At 46.1% G+C, this 15,881-nt stretch overlaps 1 protein-coding gene across 1 annotated transcript in view; it reads left to right on the top strand.

The window, feature by feature from the left end:
- Positions 1-15,881, top strand: part of PKP1 (plakophilin 1) — a 47,875-nt gene that overhangs the window by 27,552 nt on the left and 4,442 nt on the right. The window contains exons 5-13 of the mRNA XM_069875750.1: positions 828-1,035; positions 1,757-1,934; positions 3,987-4,101; positions 5,292-5,447; positions 5,551-5,727; positions 8,192-8,345; positions 8,847-9,033; positions 14,163-14,247; positions 15,536-15,636. Coding sequence (XP_069731851.1) covers positions 828-1,035; positions 1,757-1,934; positions 3,987-4,101; positions 5,292-5,447; positions 5,551-5,727; positions 8,192-8,345; positions 8,847-9,033; positions 14,163-14,247; positions 15,536-15,607 — 1,332 coding nt within the window. The 3' untranslated portion in view covers positions 15,608-15,636. The remainder of the gene's footprint in view (positions 1-827; positions 1,036-1,756; positions 1,935-3,986; positions 4,102-5,291; positions 5,448-5,550; positions 5,728-8,191; positions 8,346-8,846; positions 9,034-14,162; positions 14,248-15,535; positions 15,637-15,881) is intronic.

The following is a 15,881-nucleotide window of genomic DNA, read 5'->3' as shown; positions in this document are numbered from 1 at the left end:
TTTGCTACCGTTGAAAACACTGAGCCTGGCCTGTCCCATCACTTCCCAGAAATATGTGTCAGAGCAGGTATGTGAGTCATCCAAGCACACGGCTTGTTTTCTTTCCTTTCTAAAAGGTGCTTATTCATTTTCTATTGTCAGCAGATCTCCAGCCCATGGGTTGGTTTGTGCCAGGAGGGGCTCCATCTGGGATCATGTCCCCAGGAGACCTGGTACAGAAGACATCCTAGAGCAGGAACCCTCACCACTTTGGAGAGCTCAGCTGGAGGAATTTGCTTTCCAACCTTCGTGTGGTGTCCTGCAGGTTGGGACTCATACTTCTTTCTGATGCTGCCCCAGCTGAGTGCCAGAGTGTGGCCCAGTGCTGTTTCTGGCTGACCTTGAGGGTGTTTACACTGTGCCATGACCACCCCTCTAAGCTCAGCCTGTGATTTCAAGATGCAGATAAATTACCACATCGTGTCATTACGTCGCTGTACATGGCATCTTCATATAGGCAGAACAACATTTTCCCCTGATGCAAACTGTTGGAGGTAGGTGAAAGTTTGTGGGAGCAAGCACATTTACATCATCAAAGGACTCAGTCCATGACCATTACTCATAGACACCCACTTCTGGAATTTAAACTGCAACCTCAAGGCCAGCACCTTTGTGCTCATGACCTATGGTCTGAACCACACATGCCATCTGCAAGCTCTAGACATCCTTTATTGCCAGGGCTGCTCTTCCAGCTCCTCTGTCGACTCGTTGCATTGCCAGGACAGTTCTAGTTGTCCATGTCATGTTCTGCACACCACGCTGATGAGAGCATGTCTTTCCTTGTACAGGTCTATCGGCTGGGGGGTATCGCCAAGCTCGTCGAGCTGCTCCGCAGCACAAACCAGAACGTACAGAGGGCAGCAGCTGGAGCCCTCCGAAATTTGGTCTTCAAGAATCCAACCAACAAGATAGAAACCCGGCGGCAGAATGGGATAAGGGAGTGCGTGAGCCTCCTACGGAGGACAGGGAACACTGAAATTCAGAAACAACTGACAGGTACACAGCAAGGACCATGCTTCTCCCTGCCTGTGGTCTGTGTTGCTCCAACATGCAAAGGCCATGGTGCTGTCGTCACACAAAGACGTTTTATGCTCCTGTCGCGCCAAGTGGCAATTGAAAACACAAGGCAGAGGAGGTCCTGGCCCTTTGATGTCCCCTAAGTGTTCCTCATATTCTAAGTGTCCGTTGGGGAAGCACCTGCCCTGAGTTTCCCCACACAGCTGTAGTTACCCTGCCATTCCCACGCCTTCCGGCACCCCTGTCCCCCATACTTCCCCTTCCCCTTGGCTTGGATGGCCAAGCATGCTGGCAATCCCAGTATGGTTGGGCAGATTATCTCAATGGCATCTCACCTTTTCTTGAAGGAGCGATGCAAGTTTGTCGATGCAGGTCACACTGAGCTATGACTGAGGTTTTGTGTGCAAGTCTTTACAAGGTCCCTGGGGAGACTCCTTTCCCCTTGCAATCTAAAGGTAATAAACACCAATTCTGGGAGGAGGGAGGATGCTTAGATGTCCACCATGATACCATTCTCCTGGTGCCCCTCCTGCCTGTCTCCCACAGGGATGAAGAGAGATGAGGGTTTGGGGCAGACTCTGAATCCTTAGTTCAAAGAAGGATGAAAAACAACTTTGTTGCTAGATATCATTCTGACCTAAAGAAAGTTTCTAATGCATGGTGACCCTCTGCTTGAGCTTGTCTCCCACCTGCTTCCTAGGACTGCTCTGGAACCTCTCCTCCACTGATGAATTAAAAGAAGAGTTGATACAGGAGGCCCTCCCAGTCTTGACAGATTGTGTTATCATCCCTTTTTCTGGCTGGTCTGATGGCAGCTGCAATAGGACAAGAGAAATTATTGACCCAGAAGTATTTTTCAATGCTACAGGGTGTTTGAGGTGAGTCATCAAGCAGGGACTTACTGTAGCTTGTGCCTGTTGACAGGAGGTGGAGCTGTCTTAATCCTCTTTCAATAAGCTAAAGACACACTTGCTGCAATTGTACAAGAAAAAAGCTCTTCCTGAGAAAGTTTTTCTGACTAAGAGAAGGTGTAGAAAGAATTACACGTAAAACATTTTTCCTGGTAACATTTTTTTTTGAAGCAAGTTTGTTCTTCCTAAAACTCTGCTCAAAAAATATAATTCGCTTTGTCATGGGAAAGCCGCAGTCTGAGTTGACAGAGCTCAGCTCAGACCAGGGATCTTGAGACCTTTTACCCTTAAACTTTTGAGGCTTCCAGAGAAAATTGTGGTTGCTAGAAAACACAGTGGTTTGAGTTTTCGGGTGAAAAGAAGTGGGGAAAGCAAGGAATTTCCCACTGATTTTAATAAGTTTTAGTACAGAGCAGTCCTATTGCCTTGTTTTTTTCCTGGCTCTTTTCATCTGGCAGGTCAGCTATAAGACAGGAGGTGCAGATTGAGCCCAGAGTAGTTTATTTTTTCACGGGAAAGCCAGAGTCCTTTTGTAGAGGATCTTCGCCCTGACTTGCTGTTTCTTCTACCGTCCTCCTCCACTTGGATGCAAGCTTCTTGTCTCACTGGGAACAAGTTGGGGGGGGGGGAATGCTCTGTATAATTAGGTACTTTCATCAACTGAAGCTCTCCCCGAGGGAGCACAGCACCGACCGCACCCTTGCCAGACATGCAGCTAGTAGGAGCTGTATCTGCTTATGAAATGAAGTGGGTGAACACAGTAAGGGCCTTTTGAGACATGATACTATCATCTTCTGTGACTGGGAACCCTGTCTGAAAGATAGCAAGTGCTATCTTCCCTGTCTATCCCCTTCCCTGTCTTGGAAGACACCTTCCCTGTGCAGTTGCGCATTGGGATGTGTGGTGGAGGTTGCCTAGATGTGCTCCAGTTTTAAGATCATCTCAGTTCACCAACGCCACAAAATATCCCGTCAAAATGAGGGAAAGAATACAATGATAGCTTGGGAAAGGAGTTCTGCATGGAGTTTAACTGAAGGAAGGCTCTGTCTCCTAATTACACTCTGTGGCAGTAACATCCAACACCTCAGGGAAGACTGCCCAGGGCAGGTCAGGAGGGAGCTCAAAAGGCTGAGGAGAGCAGGAGTAGGGAGCAGGGCAGTTGAGTCTGGAGCCCCTGCTCCGAGCTGGAGTTGCTCTGACTCACTGCCTTGCTACATCATAACACAGAGATGAGTGCAGCCTTGGTTTGCCCTGGGCTTAAGCCATTGCTGCTCAAGCATTTCTGGATTGCAGATGAATTAATGTTAATGAGGAGGCTGCAAATCACAGTGAACATCAAATCCAGTTCTGGAACGCCTGGAGTGAATATCTCACAACGACTGCCAACCTCTCTTTGTTTTTCATTTGCAAGCTACAAGGCAATAAAACAGGGAAGAAAAAACCCAACAAAAAATAATTTCCTTTTACTGGAAAAACTCCCCTGTCCTGGCAGCAACCAGTGCTCAGGACACATTACAACATCTTAAACTGGTCAGTCCCTCTGGTCAGAGCGACTGCTGCTTGCAGCATCTCTGCTCTCATTTCCCATGCAAATATTGCTGTTGACCCTGCATAGCTCCATGCTTCCAACCATATGCACCTTCCTGGTTTTCACAATAATCCCAGATAGCCTTTATTCATTTCTTCTCTTTGGAAACACCTCCAAGGAGGTGACAAGTCTGTGTACTGCCTCTAAGGCAAAATATTGCTGATAGTTACTCTCACTAGGAGGTTGTCTTCTATGCAGAGCTCCTTAACAGGACACTTTCCTAGATGAAGTCAATCCTAAAGGGAGCTCTGCACCAGTGCAGTCCTACAGAAGGCCTCCAAACTGAGAGCAGTGCACCAGCCTTCCTGAATCTGAAAATACCCTTCAAATCAATTACAGCTACAGCCAGAACCCATAGAGACTAACAAGTGACCCCAATTAATCCTCTCTCCTCCTTCTCTCTTGACACACTCTGCAATGGCTTTCTTTAGAAACTTGAGTTCTGCAGACATGGGGCGCCAGACCATGAGGAATTACCCTGGCTTGATCGATTCAGTCATGACTTATACCCAGAACTGCGTGGCTTCTACCCGACCCGATGATAAGGTACCACATGCTCACCCCGAGCTGTTTCCTAGCGGTCAGCCCCCTAGTTAAGAATTGTTACTTGGGGGAATATATCAAAATCCCTTTCAAACAAGCATGAGAGGGGACTGGACTCTTTATGGCTGCTCTTGTCCTTCCGAGTCCCAGTGCGATCTCTTGTAGGACTGGAAGTTCTCTGTGCTCTGGGCCTGAAGGAGAGCTGGGTTTTACAATTTCCCTTTACCAAACACAGAGATACAGCAAAATATTTTGGCTCCTGAGCCTTCAGCATGTTTTTCTCCTTTCCCCTCCCAACTTGGTATCCTTCCAGCATCTTAACCTCCATCTCTTGCTCTTCCCACTGCCACACCTCTTCATCCACCAGGATTCAAGTATTTAAGCCCCAGATCAGCATCACATTCAGCAAGAAGCTGGGAGCTGGCATCTTTCTAGCAGTCCTCTGGCTGTGACTCTGATTGCTATGCAGCACTCTGAGTGCAAGCAGCACTTACCTTGGATAAAAAAGTTTTCATGGTCACATTTTCAGGATTTCTACATCTGTGAAACCAGCTTAAAGGACTCATTGCCCTGCAAAGTGCCAAAATTATTTCAAATGAGCTCAGGGTTGAGCAAATCCTCTTTTGGGGATGGTCTTTGCAAGAAGACCACTTTCCACAGCACGTACTAAACACAATTGTTTGAAAACGTAATCATGTGTTTTGGTGTTGGTTACAGGTATTTAGTGAAAATCTCCCTTGCTTTTTCCATTGGGCAGGTAAATGAGGCTTAAAAGCCTCTTCTTGTTAAAACACGTCCCCTAGTTTGTACCTGTGACTCCAACAAAGTCATTGGAAGTTGGCTGTGGGAAGAGCAAGAATTTGGCATTTCATGATGGACAGTTTGAAATAATCACCACTCATGTTCTTTCCCTGTTAGCAGCTCGTCTATGGCAGTGGGAACTAACAAAGTTCACAGAGTCAGTCAGCTCACTGACATCCATGGAATAGCATCTGAGTACATGACCTTCACTGATGTCTATGCTACCTCCTTCTCCCTTCCCACCCTTAAGCAGGGTCAGGAGTTTATGCAGCAGAACTGATAAAAGGCTAATTATGGCATAGAGTATGTCCCCTCTGTAGCTATAGCAGGTGCTGCTCTCTATTTTTCTGCCTAATGTGATGCTTGCATTTTTATTCTGGGGGTCATTTCAGTCTGTGGAGAATTGCATCTGCATCCTGCACAACCTCTCCTACCGCCTGGATGCTGAAGTTCCCAACAGATACACCCAGCTCAACCACATGGCCCGGAGCGTTTACATGGACAAAACTCTCACAGGCTGCTTCAACAGCAGGAGTGGTAAAATGGAGGTAAGATGAGTCATGGAGGGGTTGGAAATGGGATGTTCATCCCCAGACAGGAGCTGCAAGCAAGGAGCAGGCGCTGAGCTTCCAGTTTCTCCTCTCCTTGTAGAATGATGAATATGGTGTCCCCCTTCCTGAGGAGGATTTTAAGCCCAAAGGACCCAGCTGGCTCTACCACTCTGATGCCATACGCACCTACCTGTCCCTGATGGATCAGAGCAAGAAGGATGCAACCCTGGAAGCTTGTGCTGGAGCTCTGCAGAACCTCACTGCGAGTCGAGGGCTGGTAAGTGCTCCTTTTTCCTCCACATGTGCGCAGCCCAGTGTGTCAGGACCTTACAGGAATCAGAAAGGAAAATGCCCTCCTAAACCACAGGGCACTATTGCAGGTCATTCTACAGTGGCTGCTCCAGCTGAGGAATTTACTGATGTCAAAGACTGGGTCTTACGGAGAGCTATAATTGTCATTCCAAGGGTCTGTCCCAGATCCATACACTTTCCAAGGGCTCCTCTAGGTTGGTGGCATCACCGGCATCTACTGCTATTGGCACCCTCCCCGCAGGACACCAGTGAGGATGTGCACAGATGTGCACATGTGGACAGATGTCATTAAAGGAGGGGGAAAGGATGTGCGTGTGCCACCGCCCACGTGTGTTTTTTAAGTGGGAGGTGGCTCTAATAACAGGGTGGGTTATGCTGTGGATTGTGGCTTGTCCTCACATCAGAGCTGCTTGTAAGATAGCTCTGATGGATGTCCTAACCTGTCAGCATGGCAGTGAGGAGGTGACACGGGCTGCATGATGCTGTGGGGATTGCAGGAGCTGGGGTACGGTGAGGGCCACTCTGCTGTGGCCGATGTCGTTACTGTGGAGGTGCCCTCACAGGCTGCCTTCATGGGGACAAACCTCGACTTGTCCATTTGTGTCAAACTCCACCAATTCCAATTTAAATAAGGTGGCTGGGGAGATAAAGAGATAATTATTTCATACGCAGGAGAGGTGCGTCACAGGTACCAAGCGTTCCACCCAGAAACATGGAGTGACTCACGAGAGGAGACTTTGCTGCTAGGACAGCATTAACCTGCCAGCTCTGATTCCCTGGGAGCTTTTGTTGCAAGCCTTTCAACATGAAATACTTTGGGAACTACTTTTTTTTGTTTGAGTTTAGCTAAGCTGCTTCACTAACAACAAAGTGGAGAGAGGTTGTCACAGCATGAGTAGAACTGATCAGAGAAACAGGACTGGAGGAACATGGAGATGAAGAGCCTGACAGAAAGAAACATCATTTCACAAGAATTTCTTTTGGGCAAAGGGGAAGAAAACAAATAAACAAAACCCAGCTCTGGCAGCAACTTATTTCAGCATTCTGGTAGAGAATGTGTGGCCAGCAGGGAGGGAGGGGAACCTGCCCCTCTGCTCTGCTCTTGTGAGACCTCACCTGGAGCCCTGCATCCAGTTCTGGAGCCCTGCATCCGGTTCTGGAGCCCTGAGCACAGGAAGGACATGGATCTGTTGGAGCGAGTCCAGAGGAGGCCACGGAGATGGTTCGAGGGCTGTTGCACCTTCTGCATGGGGACAGGCTGAGAGAGTTGGGGTTGTTCAGTCTGGAGAAGAGAAGGCTCCAGGGAGACCTTAGAGCAGCTTCCAGTGCTGAAAGGGGCTCCAGGAAAGCTGGGAAGGGGCTCTTGATCAGGGAGTGCAGGGATAGGACAAGGGGAAGGATGGTTTTCAGCTGAAAGAGGGGAGATTGAGATGAGATCTTAGGAAAACACATTTTCTCATGAGGGTGGGGAGGCCCTGGCCCAGGCTGCCCAGAGCAGTGGTGGCTGCCCCATCCCTGGAGGGGTTCAAGGCCAGGTTGGATGGGGCTTGGAGCACCTGGTGCAGTGGGAGTTGTCCCTGCCCGTGGCCGAGTTTGCTGCCACGTGAAGGAAAGGGAAAGTAGGGACAAGCTTACAAAGCTTACTAGAACTCTTTATCTTATAGAGGAGAGCCCTGAATTTCTTCTCAGCCTCAACTTTACACATCTCAGTCCTGCTGGTGTGAATCTGTAATATGGTACGTGTGCCTCCTGGATCATGAGAGCGTAATTTCATCTCAGCTAAAGAAAAATGATTGCATTTCAGCCCATTCCCTCAATTCCCATGTCACTGTTGAATAACATGTGTGACAAATATGGTGTCACAACCTCCAGCAGCTGAGAGTTTCAGCTCCATCAAGAAGAGCGGAATTTGTTAAGGGTATGTTTTTAACATCCATGAACACTCATTTGCATTGGCTACATTTTGAGATCTTCTAGATTTATATAAGCAAGCAGAAGATCGGGATCCAGGATGCGTATTTTTTCATCTTCAGCTTGTTTTTTAAAGGTATCGTCAGCTGTTCCTCTTTCAAAGAATCCTATTATTTATGGCATGGCAGGGGCCTGCGAGGTCATTGTGTAGGGCAAGGGCAACAAGGACATGAAGGTACAACTTCTCCAGGGAATCTCAGTTGGGTGAGCAACACTTCCCACTCAGGCTCCAGAAAGAGGACAGAAATACCACTTATAACACAGATGAGAGACTGACTTTGTAAATGACTGTGGAGAAGAGGGGTAAGTGACAAAGCAAGTGGGATTATAGCAGCAGAAGAAGGTATTATACAGATGTTTAATTTGTACTGTAGCCACATTTGTCTGGCCCCATACGTCATTCTATTTGTGTCCTTCTGGCATTAGAAATCATGAGACATCTCTGTTCTGTCTCCTAGATGTCCAACGCAATGAGTCAATTGATTGGTTTGAAGGAAAAAGGTTTGCCTCGCATAGCACGGCTCCTCCAGTCCAACAGCTCTGAAGTTGTCCGGTCTGGGGCTTCTTTGCTGAGCAACATGTCCCGACATCCCATTCTCCACAAAACTATGGGTAAGCAACTTCCACCACAGTGGATCTCAGAACAATACCTCGTTTCTACCTCTCTAATATCTGCCCGCCTCACTTTGTAAAGTCCGCAATATAAGCTGACCAGGCTCTGAAATTGGGCAACATGGTGTCACTTCTTTTGGCCAAAAGGACAATTACAGGTAGTATCTGTAGGCTTAATTAATAAAAGGTGTGCTACCTCACAGTCTCTACAAGCACCTGGTGTGCTTTACTGATAATGACAAACCCGCAGGATCGTGAGCATGATAGTGTTTTGGGAAATGATTTGGACTTTACTACCCATGACCAATACCATTGCCCTTCCTGAGGCCTGCAGCACTCATTTCATTTCTGAAAATCAAGTGATGACTATTGTGCCATCACTGTCCATCATTAAAACATCCTTCTAGAGGAAGTTATTGCATTGAATTGTGCTAATACAAATAATATCATTCACCTGTGCTAGGTTTTATGTAAATGTTGATTGGAACATTCCATCTCTAGCTCACCAGGTGCTCCCAGATGTATCACGTCTCCTGTCATTCCAGTCTGGAAATACTAACAGCTATGGAGAGATCATGACATCAGCTTGTTACACTTTGAGGAACCTCATCATGTCCAATCCACACCTGGGAAAGTCTTACTTGACAAGCAATATGCTAAATAATGTAGTAAGCCTGTGCCGAAATGGGTGAGTTTGGGGTGGAAGGCATGGAGAGGGTCATGCACGGACATTTTTGAGCCCACGCACTCTGTGCAAAGCCAGATTAACCCCAGAGCCTTCCAAATATCCTTCCCTTGTGCTTATAAATTGAGTATGCCGAAAATTTCTAGCATGTTGGTAGACACAAATCCTCAGCAGTGGTTTCTTTGAAACAGGCATGAGAATCCAGGGCAGTATTTGTAAAAGAGTGTCAGGAAATTTGCTGGCTGATTTTGAAGAAATCATAAAAGGAACTGAAGGATCAAAATCTTAAAACGTAGTCAAAATTCCAGCTGTCAAAGCAGGGGATGTCAGTACATGGCCTGACTCCCCAGCACCTGGGCTTCCCACCCACAGCTTCTTGCGAACATTATTGTGAAGGTCAGGTCTGAGTGTCAAGCCCTGCTTATGTACTGGGATGGTGCCTAGCTCAGATTTGTTCATCTTTCTGTTGGAACATCTGCCTCAGGTGGCAAAGATGCAGCTATGATGAAGCATAGACACACACACACACACACACACACACACACACGTCTACCTGTTTGTCTGTCTCTTATTAGAAGTGCCTCCTCTGGTCTGCTCACTTGTATTTTACAACAACTGAGCAATCTCAACATATTTTACCAATTTCTCTTTTAGGACTTGGTTTGGGTTTCACTGATAGTAGTTGTGTCCTGCTTGTTATCCAAAGTCTTCACAACCCTGTACAAAAGCTGGTTACCCCTTGCCAAATAATGTGTTCACTTCTGGCCAAATTGGTGTTTAACTTAAATGGTCTTTGACCAGGTATTCTTCTTCCTGGACTTTGATCTCTCCTATCACCTGTCTTTGCTCTAGAATACCTTATACAAGTAACCCATTGTTTTCTGTTTTGAAAAGACATTCACATATGTTCTCCATTGTCCTTTGATAAACCACTTACAAGGTACCACTTGTTTCACAGTAGCAGAGAGACTCTCAGTTATTAGAAGTGGCCTTCTTGTTTAGTTTGGACCTCAGCCTACAAACATCGGTCATTTCACTGTTTTTATACTCTTCCACTCTACAATAAGCCCAATTAACATGATACCCAGCCCTCTTCTAAGTCTTCCTTGTTTTGAATCAAATTAACTTCTACCTAAAGTCCCGCTTTGGATCCCTCAGACCAGTCGTCAGCTAATTTACTACTTCAGCAAGGTGTTACACAACTGGGATTGTGTGCAGCTTAATTGTCTTGACTGGTTTGTGCGATGAGCTTTGTTTGCAATGACTCACTAAACTGCAAGAAGTTACTAAACCCTTGAGATGTCTTCAGTGGGTTCCTCCTGTCTTTATCATGAATTCCTTCTGAGCAACCCCCTAGTTCTTCCATTGTCCAAAAATGTGATTGTTCCTTTTCTTCCATTATTCATTTCTGCCCTCAAAGACTTCTGTGCTGTTCAGTTCCTATGAAAAAGTGACAGCAATTTACACCCAGGATCAATCTCAGTCATTCAAGCCACATCATTTTAGACTGTTCCCATAAAGCACACGTGGAAAATATCTCCCCTCCGGTGACTTGGACACTTGGTAGTTCACAAGTTAACTAAGTTTTCCCACTTCCCTGTTTAGTCTGTGTAGATGAACAAGAAATTTTAGGGTAGGATTTGTCTAGTCCCACATCACAAATGATGTATAGCTTCACCAGCTCCATTCAACATCTCTACTGGGGGCTGTGTCCTCAGGTAGATGCAAACCCCATGCTCCCCACACTGGTGGTGAATATGGTGAGTCCCACACTGTGAATCTCCTCCTTTGCAGCACCACATCCAACATAAATACAGAACAGATAAGGTCTCAGTAGTGATGAAACAGCCATGAAGAACACTTTGCCATGTTGCACCTTGTTAGTATTTTGCAGAGATTTCCTTGTTAATCTGCCTCAGTTTCCCTGTGAAAATGCTTCCCTCACCTCAAGCATGGGCCTAGGTTTCCCAGAGCAGTGGTGGCTGTCCCATCCCTGGAGGTGTTCAAGGCCAGGTTGATGGGGCTTTGAGCAACCTGATCCAGTGGGAGGTGTCCCTGCCCATGGCAGGGGGAGGGACAGGATGACTTTGAGGTCCCTTCAAATCCAAACCATTCAATCATCCTGTGATTCTGTGACTGGTGTTGGTTTGGTTGGATCATGTCAGTAGTGCCTCCCTGGCACATGCTTCTGCCACCAAACAAAATTTTCTTTCCCTGTATTTTTTAATTACTCTCTCATTCCATTTGAAACTGTAAATCATTTGTTTAATAAGCTTGAGCCATTTTGTATTCGTAGTTTAGAAAGAGCTTCCAGGTTACGGAGAAGTAAGTTTGGATCTTCTCCTTTCCCATGCTCTTCTCAAATGTCAACCAGCACTCCTCAAAGCTGAGGTTTCTTTTTCTGGGTGTTTCTTGTAGCTGTATTCCAAGTGAAAGGCATCAGTGGTTCAGCAGTTTGTCTGATGGCTGTGATTTCTTCTCCTTCCTGGAGCACCCCAATTAAATAATCATCTCAGTCTCCTGTATATATCCTCATCTGTGACACAGGCTTTGTAGTGATGGTTGTATTCATTCCCTCTTTGTTATTTATAATCCAAGTCATCTTCCTGCTTTTTTTGGTGGTGTTCCTGAACGTCAAACTACTGTTACCCATTTATTATGATGTCTGATGTCTTTTTCATCTTTCTTCTCCAGCTATCTGAAAATATTCTATTCTATGATTCTATCATTCTATGATTCTATCATTCTATGATTCTATCATTCTATTCCTCTGTTCATTTTCAAGTGACATTATTTCACTGGTAAATTTATAATTTTTCTCAATATTTCTACTGACCACACTAAGAGGTTTTCTCCAAAATCTTTTTCAGTAACTTCAGAGCATTAGGTTTGGTAACCTTAAAGCATTAGGTCTGCAGTTCATGTCACAATCTCTTTATCTCTGTTTTCTTGACATTTATCTCTATTCATTCACTTTCCAAACCTCTTACATCATATAATTTCATTCTGCAGTTGAATTCTACCATACCATTTTACTAAAATTAGTCTTTCAAGAAACTTTGGTCTTTCATAGAATCATAGAAACATAGAATCATGGAATCATGGAATCATAGAATAGTTTGGATTGGAAGGGACCTCAAAGCCCATCCAGTTCCAGTCCCCTTCCATGGGCAGGGACACCTCTCACTAGATCAGGCAGCCCAAGACCCATCCAACCCGTCCTTGAACACCTCCAGGGATGGGGCAGCCACAACGTCCCTGGGCAACATATTCCAGTGCCTCACCACCCTCATTGTGAAGAAATTCTTCCTTATGTCTAGTCTAAATCTGCCCCCCTCCTGTTTATACCCATTGCCCTTTGTCCTGTCACTCCAAGCCTTTGTAGAAAGTCCCTCCCCAGCTTTCTTGTAGCCCCTTCAGGTACTGGAAGGTCACTATAGTGTCACACACTATTCACGGCATTTTTGTTTAGGACACGATGAAGTTGTGATCACAGCTCCATGAACATCAGTTCATGCTTAATCTTTTTACATCTAAACGGTAGCACCAGGTGCTGTATGAAACAGAGACAGGATCAGTCCTTCAAACTGACAGTGGACAAACCCTTTTGTCTGAATTTGGAAATGGCTCAGGTACTGGATGGTAGTTTGAGAAGAAAAATTCTTTTGAGGCGTTCCCTGAAGATACAATGCTGAAAATTCCATATTTTGCATAATTAGAAGCAACTTATATATATAGAAAGATAATTATTCTTGCTTAGAAAGAGAGAAACATGAAACAACATGAGGTGTTCAAGACCAGGTTGGATGGGGCTTTGAGCAACTTGATCCAGTGGGAGGTGTCCCTGCCCATGGCAGGAGGGTGGAACTGAATGTGCTTTGTGGTCTCTCCCAACCCAAACCATTCCATGATCCTGTGATTCTAACATATTCTTGAAAAAGAGTGTCAAAGGCACACACTAATCACAGATATCTTTGGATTTATTGCATTTTAATGGTTTTTCAATCACAAAACAATTTTTCTGCCACAAAATCCTTTTTAAACATATTCATTTTGGCAACAGGGCATAGGATGTTTACAACCAGTAAAGTGGTTTTGCAACAAAATCTAGATTTCCTATACTAAAACATTGCTCAAGGATTTCTGAATAGTCTCAGCTCTCCCAGTCCTCCTCACAACACCAACGTGCATGAGCTGCACAATCCTCTTGGACCTGATGGTCAGGTTAAATTTGCTGGTTTCTTTTGGACTACAGAATCTCTGGTAAAAAGTGCTGTACAAAGCAGAGAAACACCTCCAAATTTACTGGATAAGGTTACATTCCTACCCTCTCATAGGCAAAATTCAGTGCCTACAGGTCCCAGGCTGTTCCTGGTGACCATCCTGTCAGTCCTATTTCTCACAGTCTGATGAGGGCACAATGTTTTGGGAAGCTGGATCATACAGAAAGGGTCCTGAGTCTGTTCTTGTAACTCTTTGTTGTCCTGGATGAGACAGGCTGGGGCTGTCACACTGAACCCAGATCAGGAGTCTCCCACAACCAGGACAAGGTCGAGCAGATCAGGAATCATGATAAGGACCAGCAAGTAGGTTTATATCTAGGGTGTCATATGAAATGTTCCAAAATTATAAAAGGTAGTGCTATGACTCATGGTTTCGGAGCTGTTACGTGAGCAAGTATCTATTAACTTGTGCTGAGTAAGGACTTATGGTTGCAGATGTTGTTATTATGAATGCTCCCATCTCTTCCATCCTCATCAGGCAGCGCGGAGCCCGCTCCCCTGCCGCCCTCCCAAGACATTCGCCCACACCATTCCTACAGACTCCAGGGAAGAGTTGGAACCATTTCCCTTCTCTTTACCTCTCCCAAATATCATACTCCAGAAATGCTCCTTCAGCTCAGTTCAATGCCCGCTTTTCCACTCAGATCCTCCCCTCATTTTGTTCCAGTCCCAGAGTCTGTTGTCACCTAACGTTGCTGAGGGATCACGGATGGTTTTATTGACAGTGCTTCATCAAGTCTAGGTGGCCTCCTGGCTGGAGACAGCCTTACTTAAATGCTGTTGGCAATGTACGTGGGTTGCTATTCTGTGGCCTGCCACAATTCACTGGGGGTGCTTTCATCTTCCCAGCTCCTGTCCAAAAGCGGCCGAAGCTGCTCGTCTCCTCCTGACAGATCTTTGGTCGAACAGAGAGCTCCAGAGTGTGCTCAAGCAGGTAAGGAAAATGCTTCTACTTTTCAGATGACAGAACATCCCTGGTCTTGACTCACTCGCTGAAGTCAGTGAGTTCACCAAGGCCACAATTCAGCAGTGGGTAGGGCAGTGTTTGAGTGAGCGTAGGGCTCTGGGATGACCATGATGCTCTCAGGACAGGGGCAGCCACCTAAGATCCAAGCCAGAGGCGGCGAGTCACAGCCGCCACCGCTGGGACTGACTTCAAGGACTAAGTGGACAGTGGTGTGTTTGTGTCAGGCGGCTTGCACCCTGGGGATGATGCTGGCTCAGGTGGGCTCCTCGGCGATGCTCCTGGAGTTGATGCTGTCCTGTGTGCACAGCATTGCTCTGTGCGGGGAACATGAACGTTTCACACTAGCTTGGGAGATTCCTTTCATTGCAGTCCATCGTGTAGGATCAGCATGTCCCAACAGATTCCTGGCAAGGTTCCTCCTCTCTTTCCCCTATTTTCTTCTGTGTCCATAACCCTGCCCTGCAGTTAAACCACCCCTACAGTCAGCGTAATCTTTTAAACCAAGAAGAGGAGTATTTAGGATTTGTTTTGCTCCCCGCAACAGAAACTGTGAAACTGTAGAGGCAGGTGGGGAGCAGAGCCAGCTTCCAGCTCCCAGTGGCTTTCTTTGAACAAGCTGGGTTTTTCCAACTCAACAGCAGCAGCACCTGCAGAGAATGAAACACCAAATTAAAGAGAAGGAGTCACATCCACAAAGGGGAGTACCCTTGAGGCAGGAAGGGAGAGAGTACCTAAATATTGTCCTCATATTAACGGTTAGGGACTTTCTCCACAGAAGCTTGTGTAGCTTTGCAGCAGGCTTTGCTCAGGAGCCCATGCCAGCTCATTCTGGTGTGACTGAGTCACTCCTGCCTTCACACAGATGATCATTGCACAGGTTTACATAGATGAGAAGGATGGGGGTCTGCAAGAGTATATGCATCGCGCATGTATCTTTGCTGTTCTTTCCAGGATGAGGAATAAGATGAAATAACATTCAGTGAAGGAAGTAAAAGTTTTCTCTGGCAAAGCTGGGCAAGTCCAGCTCTTGCTGGACAGAAAACAATGGGAGGAAGACAAAGTCCGTCAATAAGGGTGATGTGTCACAGGCACACACAGGGAGGGCAGAGGAGGTGGTTTGATAATGAAGTGCATTTTTCAAGTGCAGGGCAGCTGTTGAAGTGGGGTGGGAGACTCTCTTTCATGCTAATAGTATCACTATCAGGTTTGAAGCTGATATGCAGTCACTGTACTTCTTATACATCTGCTTTTTCAGCAAGGATTTGATAAGAACATGATGGGATCTTTAGCTGGAACGACATTCAGGACCCTCTCCTCCAGATTTTAGGAGCCTTTCCAAGCATGTTCAGGCTGCAGGTGAGAATCGGGCCTCGTGAATGGGGAAAGGGCAGGTTTGGGGGTAAAGGAGTGGTACGTGAACCCTGTGAGCTTTTTGTCATTTTTAATCTCCCCTGAAATGGGTTTGTGAGCTTTTTATCACAAATCTGATCAGTCCAAAATGCAAAGCAATTTTTTGATGAAAGGTCAGAAGCCATGCAGTTCCTGGGTTCGATGCACATGTTGCCTGCACTGCACAGCTGTGCACCTTAGACATGGTCAGT

The sequence above is a fragment of the Phaenicophaeus curvirostris genome, chromosome 24 (genome assembly GCF_032191515.1).
Source record: "Phaenicophaeus curvirostris isolate KB17595 chromosome 24, BPBGC_Pcur_1.0, whole genome shotgun sequence".
Lineage (NCBI taxonomy): Eukaryota > Metazoa > Chordata > Aves > Cuculiformes > Cuculidae > Phaenicophaeus > Phaenicophaeus curvirostris.
Note: the sequence above shows the minus strand (reverse complement) of the source record. Positions and strands in the feature narration are given on the sequence as shown.